General features: G+C 49.3%; 1 protein-coding gene across 1 annotated transcript in view; it reads left to right on the forward strand.

Moving 5' to 3' along the window:
• The window catches only part of PTPRT (protein tyrosine phosphatase receptor type T), a 778,866-nt gene that overhangs the window by 739,426 nt on the left and 19,936 nt on the right, over positions 1–19,504 (forward strand). The window contains exons 27-33 of the mRNA XM_069495747.1: positions 1,384–1,420; positions 2,947–3,044; positions 6,126–6,242; positions 11,120–11,274; positions 14,690–14,825; positions 16,873–17,022; positions 18,819–18,992. Of these exons, the coding sequence (XP_069351848.1) occupies positions 1,384–1,420; positions 2,947–3,044; positions 6,126–6,242; positions 11,120–11,274; positions 14,690–14,825; positions 16,873–17,022; positions 18,819–18,992 (867 nt within the window). The remainder of the gene's footprint in view (positions 1–1,383; positions 1,421–2,946; positions 3,045–6,125; positions 6,243–11,119; positions 11,275–14,689; positions 14,826–16,872; positions 17,023–18,818; positions 18,993–19,504) is intronic.

Here is a 19,504-nt window from a genome sequence, read left to right on the forward strand (position 1 = left end):
CCTCACTAAGTAGATAGGACCACTCTAGCAGAGTTTAAGTGCAGCTGTTGATTGCCGTGTGGTTAATCCAATAATCCTGGTCATGACACTGGCCTTGGGTTGGTGCTGACATCGGACTCTAGAGTGTGCTCAGCAATTGGAAGGTACCTATGAGCTAGTTGTTGAGCAAGTGAAAGACTAAGGAAGCAAAATGTACAGGGGACTCAGAAACTCGTCTTTAAAACAGAAAGTGGGTCCAGAACTTTAGAGATGCCACTTCTGTGGCACCATGAGCCATAGAGCTGGCAACCCTGGCTATTTCCTGAAGAGGGAGGCATTGAGGCAGCTCATCCACCTCAACAGGACAGAAAGGCAGGTCAACAACATTTAAGACAAAAACGGGTGTTCATTAAACTCTAGGACCTATTTTCTCCAGAAATAGTTAACTGTATAGGTTAAGTAGACTTTAGGACTGTCAACAACTCCATATCTGGCATCTGTGGTTTTTTTTAATTTATTTATCTATTCATTCATTCCCTCATTTATTCATTTAATAAACACTAATTTCATTCATGGTTCTGCATTAAATGCAGATCTGTCTCCAAAATTTAAGCCTCTGCTCAATACGATATACTACCTCTCTGTGACAAGAAAGAAGACTCGCCACATATGCCGGGCCCAGGCGAAAGAGAGGGCCACCTTCGGCCTCTTCCCCAGTGACTAGTGTTATGGACCACCAGGGTAATCTCACACCACAGTACAGCAGGGCTTGTCCAAGCACTTTGCAATGTACAGGGAAATCAGAAACTGGCCTTTGAATTAGCAAGTAGCTCTGTGGGTCTCCCAGGCACATCTCCATGTGGCTCTCTCTGTACCTGGAGCTTCAATTCCAAGCCCAGGAATGTTGGCGTAGAGAAGCAATGAGGCATCCTTCCCAGTTTTCTTTTTCTTATTGTTAATGATGCAAGGAAGGGGTCAATGACAGAATTGTTTTCTTCCATTTTCTTCTCTGGGTATCCCAAAGGGTTTTATATAATCATGGCTCAGAGAAGGCTTTTTGATGGTTAATGTCCTCCATAAACCTGAAGACTCCTTCTCCACCTTTTCGGGGTGCATGAGAATAAGTGACGCCCACCCAGTTGTTGCTCCCAGTGCAACAGGCTGCAAGGCAAGCCTGCGTGGGCGCCTTGCAAGCAACTATAAAAATAGCCAACATGTAGAGACTTACTAAGCAATTTAGAAGCATTAACTTATTTAATCTTTGCCACTTCTCTGGGAAATGGCTAGTGCTATTCCAATTTTGCCTACAAGGAAACCAGGGCTTTGAGAGGATATTTGTTAATACTGTGCTGTTTGCAAGCTTTGACTGGAGACCCTTCACTGTGCTTTTCTCCTGTCACCTAGGGATACCATCGACCACGGCACTACATTGCAACTCAAGGTGAGTGCCCTCCCTCCACCTAGGAAGAGACTTCCAGGGAGGCAGGGAAGAGGGCCCTCTGGGAAGTCACTGTGGGGTTGCTGTCCTCTCCTCCTGTGTCTGTCCTCTCCTCCTCTATCTGTCCCCCCAACACTCCTTCTCCACTAAAGGCCCTGGCCCTTCTCTGGAGTAAAGGAATGAGCTTCTGCCAGCAAAGAGCCACACAGGGGAAGACCACCTGAGGTCCTTGGGGTTGTTCATTGTTTGTTTGCGAAGGAAAGAGGTGCCAAGTTCAGCTATAGGAGGCAGGGATGTGAGTAAGAGAGGAAGGAACTGTCAACAGGAAACGGTCAGGAGGGAGGGGCCCAAGCAGGGCAGACCAAAAGAATCGGCTGCAGGCAGGTGGCATCAACACCTGCCAAACAGAGCTGGAGCTGATGGTGCCTTGTCTCCCCGATAGGTGTCTGCCCATAAGCGAGGTGCAGCCGGTTGGCCTGGAAAGCAACTTGGCAGTACATTCTCACAAGGCTTAAAAATGGTCATACCTTTCAAAGCCTTCTAGGAAAAAATCCTGCAGACAATTGTATGTGTAGACAATGACGTATATGAAAACATTCTTCCCAGTGTTATCTATAATAGGGGGGAAAAAGTGAAAAACCTTAAATGGCCAACAATGGGTAGATTGTTTAAATAAAGTGTGGTCTCTCCATATTATGGAAAACTGTGCAGCTCTGAAAAATATCGTGCCTGGTAAGAGTTTTTAAGGGCATCAGAAAATGCATGTGATAGCTGTGATGCTTATTGTAGTAAATATATACACATGCATATAAATACAGAAAATGGTACACAAACTTTTATATCAAACACTCATATTACTTTTGCAATTTTAAAAATAATATAGGCCCAGGACATTGAAAGAGTAATTTCCAAGGAAATTGCTTTGGACTGTCAGATTCTATTTTCCACCCGTTGTTTTTTTTTTTTTTTTTCCTTCTTCTTCTTCTTCTTTTTTTTTTTTTTTTTTTTTTTTTCTTTTCTGTTTGGGCTCCAGAGGAATGCCTCCAGCATTTGTCAAGCTCAGAATGAGGCATCTCCTGTTTTTGTTCTCAGCATCTGGCACCTGGCAGCTCTCTCCCCTGCTAAACTCTAACCCCAATTGCCTGCCTATCTCTCACTGAGGTTCTGAACCCAATTTTTGAAAACTCCCCAAGCCACACCCCATAATATCGTCCAGATGAGGAGATGGATGGCTCTTGTGGGAAGGGTCTGAGCAGGAGGAGGACAGAGGGGAGACGGGGAGCTGCCCACATTCCCAATAGATGCTTCAGACTATGAAAGCTTGGAACGTGGCTTTTCTGATCTGACCCCCTCATGCTCACATGCCTGTCTTAGGCCCCAGTGTCAGCTCTTTGGTGTCTTAACGAGGACCTCTGGCCTCACGCTTGCTCACCAACGTGGAGCCTTGACTAACCAATCAGGAGGGACAAACCTCCCCGGCTGCTTCCTTGCACTTGCAGTCTTAACCCTTTCGCCTTCTCTGTTGGCAGGTCCGATGCAGGAGACGGTAAAGGACTTTTGGAGAATGATCTGGCAGGAGAACTCTGCCAGCATCGTCATGGTCACAAACCTCGTGGAAGTGGGCCGGGTAAGCCTCCCTTGCAGGTACCCGGGCAGAGGATGCTGGAGGCGCGCTCTCCCACATCCCTCTGTTCCACACATTGTGCTAAGTGCCTCCCGGTCAGTAAGTCCCCCTCACGGCAGCCTGGAAGGCAGCCGTCGCTACTCCTATTTCACATCCGAGCAATGTCCTTTCCCTTCCAGTCCCTCATCCCTTTTCCCACCCTCTCTCCATTGATGGCATCATCTCACATATTTCGAAGAAATTAAAGCCATCAGTCGTGAACTCCGTCATTGTCACACCACCAAGCTACAATCCTCCTTGTATCTACAACCATCTTCTTGTCCTTCCCCTCTGTCATCAGGTTCAACCATAGGCAATGGCTGTTTATGTTGACCCAAATGGTCCAAAATCAGCCATTTCTCATGGCTCCGCCTAATACCACAGAAGCCGTGTTTCCGCCCCTTCGAAGGCGAGCTAATGCCTTGAATCACGGATTCTGCTTAACAGTTCTCTCATTTGCCCCCCTCCCTTGAGAAACCAGTCTCTTTCTCACTGCTAGACTGTTCCTCTCAGCGTACAAACATGCTCAGTACCTTCCACCTTAAAAAAAAAAATGAAAACAGGCAAACAAAAATTATTCTCTTGCCCCTACTTTTTGGCCAAGCCTTAAAGAAGGCTCTGTTTCTGCACTCCTGCTTTCTTCTACCCACTCCAGCATAGCTTCTCCCTCCCCTCCCCCACCAGTGGTATTGTCAATGTCACTCACATCCTTCATGTTGACAATCTAGTCGCCACTTTCTCTTCTCATCTTACTCAACCTCTCAGCAGCATCTGACACTGTGTCACCTGCTCTTCCTCCCCTGACCTCTAAATCTTGGTATTCTTCAGGGCTCAGGCCTTGGTCTCCCGCTCTGCTCTATCTCTGCTCTCTCCTGAATCATCCTTAACTAGTCCTTGGGCATGAACATTGGACTGCCATCCCCAGCTTCTTTTTGCCTACTTGGTTAATGGTGGCATGCGGGCGGATGGGCTGCTGAGTTTAAAGGAAAGGTGTACAAATGCTAGAATTACAAGGGCCCCTCTGTATATCATATGAACTAACTAAAGAGTGGGCAGGTAAGTTTTTGTTTTGTTAAGAACCAGATGATCCATAAAGAGTTCTTGCCTCCATGATAATGGGAAAATCTGGGCTGTCATATTCCAGGAAGGAGTGTGGACACCTCATAGCCTCATAGGAATTTAGAGCCAGGTGAGACTTTATCGCTGGGCCCACTCCTATATAGTCCATGCCCCAGTTTTACAGATGAGGAAACAGACCCAAAGAGGTGGAGTAACTACCCTGAAATCACCCAGCCAGAATCCGGGCATGAAATCTGACTCTAGATTCTCATCTGGGTGCTCATGGTCTTCCACTCAGACTGTTCCCCAAGGACTCAGGCCCTGGTGCAGCTACTGTGGGCAAACAGGCCAGCCAGGATTCGAGAACTCAAAGGCAAAGCCTATTCCACGTTGGAAACAGATTCCCTTGATGGATAGACCATGAATCTAAGTTGGATGTTGGGAGTTCTTGGTGGAACTGCTGCTGGTAGCCAAGCACCGTGCCAGATACTTACTGTGAGTTATTAACTCCATTTGTCTCACAACAATCACAGGGTTCAATGTTTCTGCTTATTGTTCAGACAGCCTGGGTTTGTGTCCTGGCTCCATCCCTCACTGACAGTTGACCTTGGGCGATTTTCTTAGCCTTCCTATACTTCTGATTCCTCATCTGTAAACTGGGGGTAATAATTATATCTACTTCATAAGGCTATGGTGATAAGTGATTAAAATTATACATGTAAAGTATTGGTGGAACACGGCGTAAGCAGCGTTAGATGCAGAAAGCGGTCAGTAAATGTTAGCTGTCACTATTAACAGGAAACTAAGGCTCAGAGAAGTTCCAGCACTTTCTGGAAGCTACATGGCTACCGAGTGTTAGAACCAAGCAATGACTCCGTTTGCCTTCAAACCCTGTTGCACTGTACCAGTGTTTCCCTAAGTGGGTTCCATGGGATGCTAGTCTGCAGGATGCTTAGTGAGAAGAGGGTTCCATGGTTAAATACGTTTGGGAAATGCTGTGTCCTCTATGCCCCTTTTGGAGAGTTGTGAAACACATTAGCAGTAGCGCATGGAAGGAGCCGAGCAGTCCTGTAGCAAAGCAGCCTGTTTAACTCTGTGTAATCCAGCATTTCCCAAACTCATTTGACCACAAAACCTTTTTTTTTGTTTGTTTTTTGTTTCTTGTTTTTTTACCTAACACCTATTAGCACCCAGCGGAACACACTGTGGGAAAGGCCACTCTAGGCCGTGCGGCGTCCCCCGGAATGGTAATAATACTTTTGTTTTTTTAAGGGGAAAACCGTGATCTCTTTTTCCTCCATGGAGTGTGAATTAAAGAACCGACCGTGGGGATGGCTTGTTCGTAGCACGTGTACCCACTGCCGGGCAGAGAGCAGCTGCAGAGTCTTCCCTTGGAGCCTAGCACCGGCCGTCCTTTCCCCAACTCAGACCCTTCCTCCTTCCGGCCCCGCAGTTACCACCTCTTAATGACGTCCCCGTCCTGAGCACTTCTGCTTCCACCTCCTCACTGTTGCCCACCTTTTATCCTCATCTCTGCTCAGCTGACGACACTCAGCTGCTCCGGCCTGATTTTGTAGAAAGGGGACTCAGCCAGTCCCCAGACTGGCCACATGACCTTGGACAAGTCACCCAACTTCTAAACTTGAGTATTATTTTCATCCGTAAAACGGGGATAATAATACCCACCCAGCTTACCTTGTTCTACTTGATCACTTAGTGTGGCAATGCATTTGAAAATTACAAGGCGCTCTGCAAAAGAAGGTACGACTATTATTCCTAATGGCTCCAGTGCCTTGGGGAGTGAGCTTGGCCCTAGGCAGTTTGCGGACCCCTGGCCAGCTGAGAACCCCGGGGACTGGTTCTCAGTCCACCAAAGTCGCCCTCGGGTGTATTTGAATGGGAAGGCCAGATGAGGCGGCTGCTCACACGTAGCCACGTGCTCATACATCCCCGTCTCTGTTCTCTCTGTCTCTCACCTGGCCACAGGTGAAGTGTGTGAGATACTGGCCAGATGACACGGAGGTCTACGGAGACATCAAAGTCACCCTGATTGAAACAGAGCCCCTGGCAGAATATGTCATCCGCACCTTCACAGTGCAGAAGGTAAGCTTCCCTGCAGCTGCCGGCAGCCTGTCCAGCAGGGGAGCTGGCTTGTGTGTGCACCAGAGCATGTGGGGCCCAAGGGTCTGCTCTGTGCCCAGCCCCACACTTGGCAACAGTGACAGATCAGCCATTGAGCCACACACGGACCCTGCCACGATAGAACCCACATCTAGTAGGAGCCACAAACAGGATTCAACAGACAGATCAATGAAACAATGACACCTTGTGATAAAAGCCACAAAGGAACATGGAAAGGGCGGAGAGATAAATCCACAGGAAGAGGGGTGGTCAGAGGGCTCCTTTCAGGGGAGGAAGCATTTGGGCAGGGAATGAAGGAGGAGGAGCTGGCAGAGGATAGGATGGAAGGAATAATATCACAGACAGGGGGAAACATGCAAAGTGTGAAGGGAAAAAAGATCTCGACGTGTTCTGGGCCTGTGGTTCTCAACTGGGGCAATCTTGTCTTCCAGGGGATATTTATCAATGTCTGGAAACATTTTGGGTTGTCACAACTGGAGGGTAGAAAGTAGGCTGTCACTGGCACCTGGCAGCCAGGGATACTGATTAATATCCTGCAATGCACAAGACAGCCCCCACAACAAAGAATTATCCTGCCCAAAGTGTCAATAGGGCCAAAGTTGAGAAATGCTCTTCTAGACATAGGGTTGCAGGAGCTTGATGAATAAGAATGAGACTGCAAATAACAATTATTATCATATTTATAATGTAATTATATAATCATTGCTATTATACCATTACTCTTTATTTTTTTTTGTTGTTGTTTTTGTTTTGTTTTGAGACAGAGTCTCTGTTGCCCAGGCTAGAGTGCCGTGTCATCAGCCTAGCTCACAGCAACCTCAAACTCCTGGGCTCGAGCGATCCTCCTGCCTCAGCCTCCCGAGTAGCTGGGACTACAGGCATGTGCCACCATCCCCGGCTAATTTTTTCTATATATTTATTTTTAGCTGTCCATATAATTTCTTTCTATTTTTAGTAGAGACGGGGTCTCACTCTTGCTCAGGCTGGTCTCGAACTCCTGAGCTCAAACGATCCTCCCGCCTTGGCCTCCCAGAGTGCTAGGATTACAGGTGTGAGCCACTGCGCCCAGCCTATAGCATTACTCTTATATCATTACGACAGCTAACGTTTACTAAGCACCTACCTACTAAACCAGGTGCTTTGCTAAGTGCTTTGCATAGATTACTTCATTGAATCCTCCCAACAATGCTTTGAGGTAAGTGCTATTATTATCCTCATTTTACAGGTGAAGAAACTGAGACACTGAGACTTTAAGTCAGTTGTCCAAAGTTGCCCAACTGCAAGGTGGTAGAACGAGGATTCATGCCTCAGACCCTGAAGCACACTGCCCCTTCCACTACACCATAGTTGCCATTTTTCTAAAAGCAGCTGCATTCATGCAGTTAGGCCTGCATTTAGACCCAGTCCTAAGGGTGCAAAAATAGTGCGGACTTATATGCTTTCAGAGCTGTGCCCTTGGGGTTTCGACAAGTCCTTGCAAGGGCCAAAGCAGGCTGCTCTGCAGACTGGAGCCCAGAATGCACACAGTGCTGTTCTTGCGTGCACGGTGTGGCCCAGGGTGTACTGTTCACTCCTGGCAGCTCACCTCCAACCCCATGCTCCCAAAGGCTCAGCAACCTTTACATCTGAGTCTGCAGACTCCCTCCACTAAGAGGAGAGAAAACCACAGGTACTTAGATGTTGTCTAAGGTCGGGTTCCTTAGAAGCAGAGCCTGAGGCAAGGATTCAGGTGCATATGGTATACCGAGGCAGCTCTCTCAGTAGAAACTCCTAAAAGGGAGAAAAGAAGGAGAGGGAAAAGGGAGGGATGGAGCAAGGACCGAGTCTCCAGTGAAGACCAGCATAGGCCTGACCCACAGGGGACCTCTGGAGCATAGAGCACACCAGAGCTGTCCTTAATGAGGCAGAGAAGCCAGACTCTTGTGCTCCCATATGAATCAGTCCACTGACCGTGGACCAACCACTGAGAGGTAACCTTCAGCTCCTGTCAGCTGAGGGCAGGTCGCCAGCAAAGGGGACAACCATAGGCGCCAGAAGCCAACATGCCCTGCAGCTGAGGCCGAGAGCACGAGCCCAGTGAAGAGGATCTGGGCAGGTGCCATTGTCATCCACCACATCTGTGGCCAGTGCCTGGGAAGGGACTGAGTGGCTGGGGACATGGTGGCCCATCCTGAGACCCAGACCCTGGGCAGGGAGGCCTTGAGATTCAGCCAGCAAAGCATGCTGAGGAGTGAGGGTCCTTTCGTGGGTTGCGTTTTTGTTTTTCTTTTCAACAATCACGAGGGAAGATACTCCCCATAGGGAGATACCCTTAAAAGACTCCTTTGGGCTCAGCCACGGCACGCAGGCGGGCACTCAGCAAGCACTGCCTGGGATCTTAGCTCACAATCGGTTCTGGAGCGGGCAACCCAGAAATCATAAACAGGAAATGTTGTGTGCCCTCAAAGAGAGCCTGGTCCCATCAGGGACAGAGGATCCTTGGAAAATAGTCACAGCACAGGTGGGAGGGGATAGACGGAGGGCTTCCCAGGACTGAGCTGATTTGGAGGATGGAGTGCAGAAAACCCAAGTGTTTTTGGAGCTGCCTTTTCCTCTCTCGCTTCAGCTCACCCACCGCTGCCTTTATCTGGGTCTTTATTCTCTTCCTCCTGGCCGGACTCTCCCCCTAGTCTTGCCCCTGCCTTAGTTTGGGTTTCCTGGAAGCAGATCCCGTGGCAGGAGGGTCTGGGTGCCTTGGATCCTGTGTCGAGGGAGAGTGTGCAGGAGGAAGCGGGTGAGGGAGGCAAGGCAGGGCGGGGGCCGGAGACTCGGCCCTGGGGATATGGCCTCGGCTGGAGATTGGCTTCCACCTGCGGCACTGCGTGCTCGGGCCAATCCTGAGGCACAGGGGTCTTGGGTACAGCTACTCAGGTAACCAAGTAGTCTGGTTTGCCAGACAGTCCTGGTTTTAGTACTGAAAGACCCATATCCTGGGAAACCCCTCTGTCCTGGGCACACTGGGCAGTTGACAAAGCCAGTTGGTCACTCTAGCTTTCCCACCCTTGCCCCAGGGGAGGGGACCCCTACTCAGCTGAGAGTGGCTGTGGGATGAAGCCTCCTGAAATACAAGTCTTATCACGCACTTCCCCTTCTGTGCAATCATCTGGACAACTTCCCTACTGCTCCCCAATGCCTTTGAGATCAAGTCCAAAGGCCTCAATGTGGATTCAAGGCCTTCCAGGATCCAGTGCCACCCATCCTCCCACGACCCAGGTCCCCCATGGCCTGTCTTCCACCTGCCTCAGTGGACTCTGCACACCCCATGCTAAGTTCTATCCCCAGACCCTTTCCCATGCTGCCCCTCTGCCTTGGATTCCCTCCGTCTCATTGCCTGGGGATACTCATGCATCAGCGCATCTTAATGACCAGGCGTGCAGACCTCGGAGCCAGAAAGCCAGAGTGCATGTTGTCACTTTACAACTTACTAGTCGTATTGTGACCTTAGGCATGTGACTCAACCTTGTTTGGCCTCAGTTTCTTCATCCGTAAAATGAAGATAACAATAGGAGGATTGGTATCAAGATTAAGTGAATTAACACATTGAAGTGTTCAGAAGAGTGACTGGCACACAGTCAATGCTATTACTATGTTTCAAGATTCAGGTCAAGCATCACCTCTTCCAGGAAGCCTTCTCTGATTTCTCCTCTCCTCAGATCAGGTTAGCTGACACTCCTTTACACATTTTAGTAGAATTATTCACTTAGGTGTCTGCCTCCCCAAAGAGGCCATAAGCTGTTCCAGGGACAAGGGCTGTGGCTTTTATTTCTACCTTCCTAGTGCCTAGCATAAGGCTGGGCACAGATAAGCTTTGGTGAATTTTTTTCTCCTTGTTTGAGACAGGGTCTCACTCTGTTGCCCAGGCTGGAGTGCAGTGGCATCATCACAGCTCATTGCAACCTCAAACTCCTGGGCTCAAGTGATCCTCCTACCTCAGCCTCCCAGGTAGCTGGGACTACAGGCATGTGCTACCATGCCTGGCTAATTTTTCTATTTTTTGTAGAGACAGAGTCTTGCTATGTTATTTAGGTTGGTCTATTTTTTAACTAAAGGAATGAACATTCAAACTGACTCTTCCTATTCAATGCTCTCTACATATCTGCAGGAGATTGCTAAGTAGCAAAAAAGCAGGTAGGGGGAGCTGTATAAGCAAAGGCTCAGAGGTATGACCTGGCCATGGAATAGTCAGAAAACCACTGTTTGGCCTAGAGTGCATTTTTGTTTTTTTGTTTGGGGGTGGGGGGGCGGGAATTGATCAGAGCTATAGGCCCTACCACCACTCTGCTTTTATTTGTTTCACATCTTATAATTCTAAATAAGGATCTAATTAATAAGGAAGTCTGATAAATTTTTTAAACTTTGAAAGCCACAGAGACTATCACGGTCAAGGCTAGAACACTAGAGGAAATTAGATCTCAATCACTGAAAGGCCTTGTATTTCACTGGAAGCAATTTGAACTTGGTCTTTAGGGCCATCATTTCTTTGGGTCTGTTCTACTGAATACACTTCCTATAAAACACCTGTCAAAGAGGGTCCCCTTGGCAAATACTTGCTATATTGTCCTCTTGGGCATTCAGAATGTGTATGAGTGCACTAAAGGCTCTGAGAAGTCCTGCAATAAAGCAATTGGTTTCAGTTTAACTAGTTCCATATTTCCCAAATGTCTAAATGTGACTGATCCCAGAATCACTCTGTGTAGTGACATCTGTTAACCCTGCGAAGGCCCTGTCCTCCCTGGAGGTTGCTGGGCTGGGTAAGGGAGGGCAGCAGCTATAGGAACAGAGGCCCGTTCTCTCCTCAGAAAGGCTACCACGAGATCCGGGAGCTCCGTCTCTTCCACTTCACCAGCTGGCCCGACCACGGCGTCCCCTGCTATGCCACTGGCCTTCTGGGCTTCATCCGCCAGGTCAAGTTCCTCAATCCCCCGGAAGCTGGGCCCATAGTGGTCCACTGCAGGTGAGTCAAAGGTCCCCCACCTAACCAGGAGCGCCTCTGCAGCTCGGCTTTCTCAGAGAGGGAGAGATTATCTTTTCCCGTAGCCTTAACTCTCTGCCCTAAAGACTCTACTGCCTGTGTCCCCGGGGCCCAGCGCTTTCTGATGAGATCCAGCCCCAGGGTCTAACAACGTCAATAACAGTACTAGCTGCAGTAGTCATTGCTATTGTTGTTGCCCTGAAATAGTAAAGTCACTGGAGATTGAGGCTGGGCGCTGACAGTACCTGCTACACCTGCCGTGAGTAAATTACCCACATTACTTCATTTAACTCTCATCCAGCCTCGAGAGGTGGGCGTTATTATCATTCCCATTTCACAGATGAGAAAACTGAGGTGCCAAGAAGGTAGACACAGAGCTGGGATATTTAACATGCTTTTCTCCAGACACTCGCCCTCAGCTCCTTGGTGTGGCAGCGGCATGCCTTGGCAGAAGCTTGCTTCTCTTTGTTTCTATTATTTTTAAAATCACTTGCTGGCCTGCAGGGTCCCTAATAGAGAGTGAGTGGACAGGACCAGGTTTCACCTTATTATGGGGAAGAGATATTTTCAGCTCTGACCTAGAAAGTCACATTGAGAATGAGTGGCACGTCTTTGAATCCTCCCAAATGGAGATGAAGTGTCGTGTCAAGGGCATTCAGAATTGGAGGAGGATGCATGTCCCGACCTGAAGCTGGCCAGCCTGCGTCCCCCTCCTTCCCAGTGCCTCTCTCCTCCAGTGCGACCTTGGCCAGTGCAACTTCTCAGACCCTGTGTGCTCAGGGGATTGTGTCCCTGCCCTGGCAGTATCCGTGTCAGTCAAGGGACCAAGGAAGACCCCGTAAACTGTGGACGTCTCAGAGCCAGCCACCTCACACAGCATCCATTTATCTTCACTGCCATAGTAGCTACACACGCCCATTTCACAGGTGAAGCGATTGAGGATGAAGAGGCCTGGGCTTAGACACCTGTGGGCTCTCTAAGTGTTTTGCACGTATTCTCTGCTTTACATCTCAGAGCAACCCAAGGACAATAGAACCGTAGCTCCAAAGCCCTATATCCCAAAGCGCAGCTGGAATAGGGATTAGAGAGAAAGAGCAACAATGGCAAATATTTATCAGGCCTTCTGCTAAGCCCCAGTGCTGTGCATGGTGGCTCTACACCCACATCTCCATAGCAAGTCACCTGAATGCATCTGAGCAGAATGGTACCCACGCCTGGGGCTGCTGTGAAGATTGAATGGGTTGGCTAAGTGCCTGGGAGAATCCCTGACATGCAGTAAGCACTGAAAAATATCACCATTCTCTGCCTCTTAATGTCATCCCCCTCCCCAGATGGTTAATCCCTCAGGAGAAGAACCGTATTTTCATATCCTTACCCCCAATCCCAGCATCTAGTGCAATGTAGATGCTCAACAAATATTTGTTGAATATAAGTAGCAACTATTAATTGAGAAATTATTATGCAGCTAGGCACAGGGCTAAGCAATTTACATGCATTATGTTTTTAATGCGATTTCATAGTTTACATGTGGTATCTATTAATGCTGCAAGGTAGGTCTGTTTGTTATTATCAGCATGATTTTGCGGAGGAGAGTATGGAACCCAGAAAGAGTAAGTTATTTACACAAGGTCACACAGCTAGTAAGTAGCAGAGCCGGGGTTTGATCCCTGGGGTCCCTTCCCAATACCCTGTGTTCAATTACTTTGCGCTGCTGAAATCAACACAGCCAGATCCTCACAAAGCCCCTGCAGGGAGGCATGTTATATGCGTCAGAAAACCGAGGCTCACAGACACCAGGCAACTTGTTCGCTGATGGTTACAAGATCCAAAACCAAATTGGGCTGGTTCTTTCTGCTAAAACATGTTGAAGATGAGACACCGAAGAAGAAACAGATGAGTGGTCCTTTGTACTCCCTCCTCCATACTGAAGTCCGGCCCGTTGAGCCCCTGTTGTGGGCTCTGGATTCGGCGGGGTTGTTCTGAAGCAAATATAAGTCAGACTTCACCCAATTGAAACCATGAAATTTTACCACGAATGAAGACTCTGCTTCTGATGGGCTTGCTTTCCGGATTGCTGTGGGTGATGGTCCCCACTGGCCTGTGCTCCTTGGATCTATAGTCGGGCCAATGTTGCTTTTCTTCTTGTTCCATTGCTCTTCCTCTCGGAATTTCCTTTGATTTCCACATTGTTAGACAAAGACACTTGTTTCCAGGAGGAAAGCAAGACGTGAAAATGAAGCCAAAGAGGGCCTCCCTGACAGTCTGCCTGGCCTTCCCTTCCCAGACTGTACGTGTTTACGGAAAATGTCCCATTTGTCTCTGGGTCCGCACCCTTGTTTCAGAAGCCAGCACCAATCTGGGCAGGGCTGGCCGTGGTGCAGAGTCTCACTGCGTTCTTGCTATTTTGTACTTGGTCTGAGAGTCCCATCGGTGATCAGAAACTCAATATAAATCAGGAATCGTGATACTCGACAAGGGTCTCAGGACTGTCAGCTGCTCCGGTTCAGTGATGCTCTGGCTCATGATCCCAGGGAAACAGGTGGAGCCAAACACTGGGCTTTGGACATGGGGCTCTGGGATTTGTTCTCTGCCTTGGGGACAGCTCAGAGGACTCTAGTTTCTGCCCTCTCATTCACCTCCCCTCTGTTCTCTCTCTCTCCTCTCCTTCCTTGCTTCCATCCATCACCTGATTTGCTGAAGAAGAAAAAAGGTACAGGAGAAAAGAAGGGAAGGAAAGAGGAAAGATGTGTTTATTGGGCATCTCCGGCGTGCTGGGACCACGTTAGGTGTTTTATACTATATAGATGAGTTATTGTTATCCAATGACTGAGAAAACTGCATGCACACATGTTGTGTAAGTGTGAATTGTGTCCTATATTATTAAGAAAGGAGGTGTAAGAGCACACAGTCTGCAGCCAGACTGCCTGGGTAAAAGTCCCAGCTCTGCCACTTGCCAGCTATGTGACCTTGAGCAAGGTCATCCCTCTGTGCCTCCGTTTTCTCACCTGTGAAATGGGATGAGACACTTCCTAACAACCTCATAGGGAAATTTATATAGGTAACATTTGTAGAGCACTTAGAACAATGACGGGCACTCTCTAAACCCTAAATAAGTGTTTGGTAAATGTGTATAACAAAATAAGTCAGTCCTGATAAAACAGCCTCGAAAACAAGCATTACTCTCTTATTTTAGAGAGGAGAGAGCTGAGGCTCTAAGTTTAGTTGCTTGTTCAGCATCTCCTGGGAGTGTTGGGATTCAGACTGTTGGGCTCTGCCTGGCTTCTGCAGCACGCTGCCTCTCAGCAGGGCCCTCGAGGATGGGGCTGCATGGGACGGGAAGGTCCCAGGGCTGGCTCCACCCCGAGATCCCTAACACAGACCATACCTTCTCTCCCAGTGCTGGGGCCGGGAGGACCGGCTGCTTCATCGCCATCGACACCATGCTCGACATGGCCGAGAACGAAGGGGTGGTGGACATCTTCAACTGTGTGCGCGAGCTCCGGGCCCAGAGGGTCAACTTGGTACAGACAGAGGTGAGTCCTAGGGGACTGAGCCGCTGGCTAAGGAGAAGCGTGCTAGAGCTGGGAGACCCATGCAGGGAGGCATCCTATAGAAAGGGACCCGGGTGTGGGAGGAGTGGGAGTAAACACACGGCTTGCTATGGGGAGACCACTGTAGAGGATGGGGTGCCCCAGCCAACCCTGGTGGTCTCAGTGCAGGGACTTCCACCAGTGATGAATGATGGTGAGTTCCCCATCTCTGAGGGCATCCAAGCAGGGACCCAATGGTGACTTCAGGGATTCTTTGAATAGTATTTCTGCCTTGGGTGAAGGAGTGGGAGGGAAAGAGAAGCACTGGCACGTATGGAATGCCTGCCATGTGCCAAGCATCGATTCAGGCACTGCAGGGAATGGCTTAATCAACTAACTTTTTGAGTACTTGAACTAGGTGCTGAGGATTCCAAGAGAGACAATACACAGCCCCTGCCCTTGAGGGAAGGGACCTTCAGGCACCTCTCTGTGTAGTTATGGAGCCCAAGACCTGAGGAATGTGGAAGGGGTTCGTCTTTATTGTTGCACGCCTACCATGAGCCAGGAGTACACATGCTCTGTATTCAGAGTATTGTTTCTACTCCTCCCAGCAACCTGTGGTGTAGCTCCTACTAGTATCCCCATTTTACCGATGAAGAAGAAACCCAGAAATCATATCCCCAATACCTCACATAGCCAGACTGTCATAGAACATGGGTGCCTGTGTCCCCAAGACCCTACATGCTCTCGCCAAGCACCTTTTCTGCCTGTCCCACTCCCCTGTGCCCTGGCTTGTCGTTCCTGCAATCAGCCCATCTTCGGGTTCTAGTGAAGGCTGTGGGTGCCCAGGCAGTCAGAGGGGGGACAGATGAGGAGCCGCACACATCCTCAACCCTGCAAAGGGAAATTACCGGAGGCAAAACCCCCACTGATAGGCTTACACACACAGGACCCCGGTGCAGGCCAGTCTGCAGGCTTCCAGCACTAAAGCCAAGAGGGCTGCTCTGTCTGTGCCCAGGTCCACGTGTGCAGAAGGCAGCTTTGCTGCTTGGAGTCAGACACATGGTCCTTACTATTCAGTGGGGGAGACATAGTCACATGCAGATTCATCATGATGAACCTTGATGAGCGCTTTATAGAGAAATAGACCAAGTTCTGCAGGAAAAAAAGTCACTCAACAAACATTTATCAATGGCCTAGAAGTAACCACAACTTCTGCCTGATGGATTAATATATGACTTTCCAGAAGGAATGAAACATTGAAGGTATAGAGAGAGAGAGTGGTGTTTCAGGAGAAGAGAACAGCAGATACAAGGAATGGCGATGGGAGAGGGACGACACATGTTTTAGGAGCAGACCCTGAGACAAAGATTTGAGGGCAAGTAGTTTATTTGGGAGCTAATCCCAAGACGTGCTGGTTGGTGAGTGGGAACGTGAGAGAGAGAAGGGGAGGCAGCAAAGACGACTTTAACAAGCTGTTAAACACTGTAGACAACTGGAGCCCATTTCTGCCAGGATCTCCAATAGTGTGGAACACGCACCTCCAAGTTATCCCACCTAAGGGGGGAGGGAATGTGGGTTTTATCCCCAACTCTCCATCTGGGTTGCTTGAGGGCTACTACCCAGGGCATTAACTCTTGGTCCTGCTGGCTTGCCCTGCACACAGCCTGGGTGTGCTCCTGGGACTAGAAAGGAAGCCCTCAGCAGAGAATCCAGGCTTCTGCAGCAAGCAGCTGTCACTAGGTGAAGGTGAAAGCTGAGGGGACGTGGGCTGGACACCAAGAACACATGCTGACGCATGTCTAGAAGGTTCTCTCTTTTATCAGTGACTATGCTCTTCAATCTTGTACAAGGAACAAAACTCACCATAGTTCAGCTGATCACAGTGAAACATGGAAACTTGGCCCTTTGGGTTACAGGATAAAAAGTAAGGATTCTGCAATATAAATCATGCCCATTGTTCACAATCTGCAAGAGGAAATATGCACAACAAACTCCCAGGCCACTGTTCTTACCTGGTGCCCTGGTCCCTCTCCCCTTGACTTTGCAGGAGCAATACGTGTTTGTGCACGATGCCATCCTGGAGGCGTGCCTCTGTGGCAACACCGCCATCCCTGTGTGTGAGTTCCGCTCTCTCTACTACAATATCAGCAGGCTGGACCCCCAGACAAACTCCAGCCAAATCAAAGATGAATTTCAGGTATGGACAAATCTTAGGCTCAGTGACTGTCCTAGTCAGTTCGGGTTGTTATAGCAAATTTCCATAGACTGGGTGGCTTAAACAATAGACATTATTCATCACATTTCTGGAGGCTGGGAAGTCCGAGATCAAGCTGTCAACAGATCAAGCGTCTGGGGAGGGCTCGCTTCCCAGCTTGCAGATGGCCGCCCTCTCTCATTGTTTCTTCACATGGTGGAAAGCAGAGGGAAGAAAACTCTCACATTTCTTATTATAAGAGCACTGATCTTATTCATGAGGGCTCCACCCTCATGACCTAATCACCTCCCAATACCATCACTTCGGGGGTTAGGATTTCAGCATATGCATTTGGGGATGATGCAAACATTCAGGCCGTGACAGTGACCTAGCCAGCTTCAGTGGCTTTGTGTGCATTCATGGAGCTTTCTTTGTGAGAATTGATGTGTCTATGCACTTTCAGTGTTTGCAGTTCTAGGCAGCTACAGAATGCATTTCAGAACATAAAATGTGCAACCATGAACCACTCAGTGATTGCTGAGGCTCGTTTTTAACTATGATTGTGTTTTTGAACTGAGGTCTTATTCAGTTCTTGTCCAGGTTGTGATTGGAGACAAGTTTATGCACACAGGTGTGAATTTTATACTCCTCCTTCCCTGGAGGGACTCAGGTTTTTCAGTATTTTCTCAATGGAAAAATGCAGAATCTTGGGCTCCATCCAGACCGATTGAATGAGAACCTTCTATTTAACAAGATGTCTGGTGATTTGTAAGCATATTAAACTTTGAGAAGCAGCGTCCTAGAGCACAGATCAGGCATAGCGAATCTGCACCTCGGAGCCCGTATGGTCAGAGTTGTAGCAACTTCGGTCTGAAAGGCCTGGGTATGAATCACTGGGTAAGGCAAAGTCAGAGTTTAGCCCTTCATCTTACGGCCAGTGTCAGGGTCCCACCTGGGCAATGGGAGCTGAGGACCAGGCCAGGAGAAGCAAGGAAGCTCTAGGACACGCTTCAAGTCTATGGGCAAATGTTGGGCCCGTGGTTCCATGGGCAGATACCCCAGGGAGGCCAGTACCTTAGTGCTTCTTCAAACACCAGTCTTTATTGATTTGGAGTAGAGACCTCAGAGTGCTGAATGAGGGAAGGACGGGGGACACAGAACCCTGGCCATCCCTGGCCATCACACATAACATCTCATCTAATCTGCTGGCTGGGGAAGTTCAGTTTCAAACTTGGAAGACTTACTCTGCAGAGCACAAACCCTGCAATTTTCCAGACTTACTAAGGCTTGCCCCTTGGAAATCTCTCATCCCTCCCGAGCAGCTCATCTGAGCATCCCCCATCCTCAGACAGCTCTCTCTCGGAGAAGAGTGTTGATAAATCATCTTCCTCATTCCGTGATACTCCACGTGATGTTTAACACTCATTAGGGATTCCCTTCCCCTGTGTCACATATGACCTCCTGGCTGGCCCACCCTTTACTGCAGCACTGGCCGAGCTGAACCACTTAGATCACGTGATTGGCAGGTGTGGCAAGTCTGTGTCTAAGCCGGCGTGTGGGTGTGCTGTCCCTGCAGCCTCGGCACCTTGAAGGTGTCACACAGTTCACAGGCTCTGCAGCAGGGAGTGGGAGATGATAGAACATCACCCCAGAAGAGGAACAGGCCCTGGGGAAGGGACAGTGGGGCCAGACTTGGAGGGGAGAGATAGGCAATTTAGGCTCACTTGGAACGTCACTGTGTCTCTGTTCAGGGGCAGCCATCTGAGCAGGGCCTATCTATCTGCCTTTGTGCCCCACAGACCCTCAACATTGTGACGCCCCGAGTGCGGCCTGAGGACTGCAGCATCGGGCTCCTACCCCGGAACCATGATAAGAATCGGAGCATGGACGTCCTGCCTCTGGACCGCTGCCTGCCCTTCCTCATCTCGGTGGACGGGGAATCCAGCAATTACATCAACGCGGCACTGATGGACGTAAGCCAAGCCCTGGCAGGAAGCTTCTGGCTGGCATTCCGGGGAACAGCTCCTTCCCAGGGTGGTGGTGGCTGGACCCCAGGGCCCAGACTCCACCAGCCAGCCTCTCCTTGCTTCTGACCTCCTGGCCCCAAGGACCTTGCTCCCCCCGAAGGCTCTGGTCTAAACCTAGACCAGCCGTGCTCTTGGCTCCTTTGCTTACATAAAAAGCCTGGAAAGAATAGACCGAAGGCTTAAAGTGGCTCCCATGACACCGCAGCAAGTCTACAGGCCTGCCCAGCACCCCTTCCCATCTTCCACGAGCCGACTCCCAGCCTGAAGCTCAGTAAGGGAAGCATTCTCTGTGCCAGCCCTTGGCCCTGAGCCCTGGAAACACAATATGGTGCAGACATAGGTTCTGCCCTCTAGTAGCTCCCGTGCAGGCCCCCAGATAACACTTGTGCAGAGGCAAGAATGAGGATGCACATAGTAGGTGCTCAGTACGTAGTTACTGGGCGATGATGGGAAGTGGT

The sequence above is a fragment of the Eulemur rufifrons genome, chromosome 20 (assembly GCF_041146395.1).
Source record: "Eulemur rufifrons isolate Redbay chromosome 20, OSU_ERuf_1, whole genome shotgun sequence".
In the NCBI taxonomy this organism is placed as follows: Eukaryota; Metazoa; Chordata; class Mammalia; order Primates; family Lemuridae; genus Eulemur; species Eulemur rufifrons.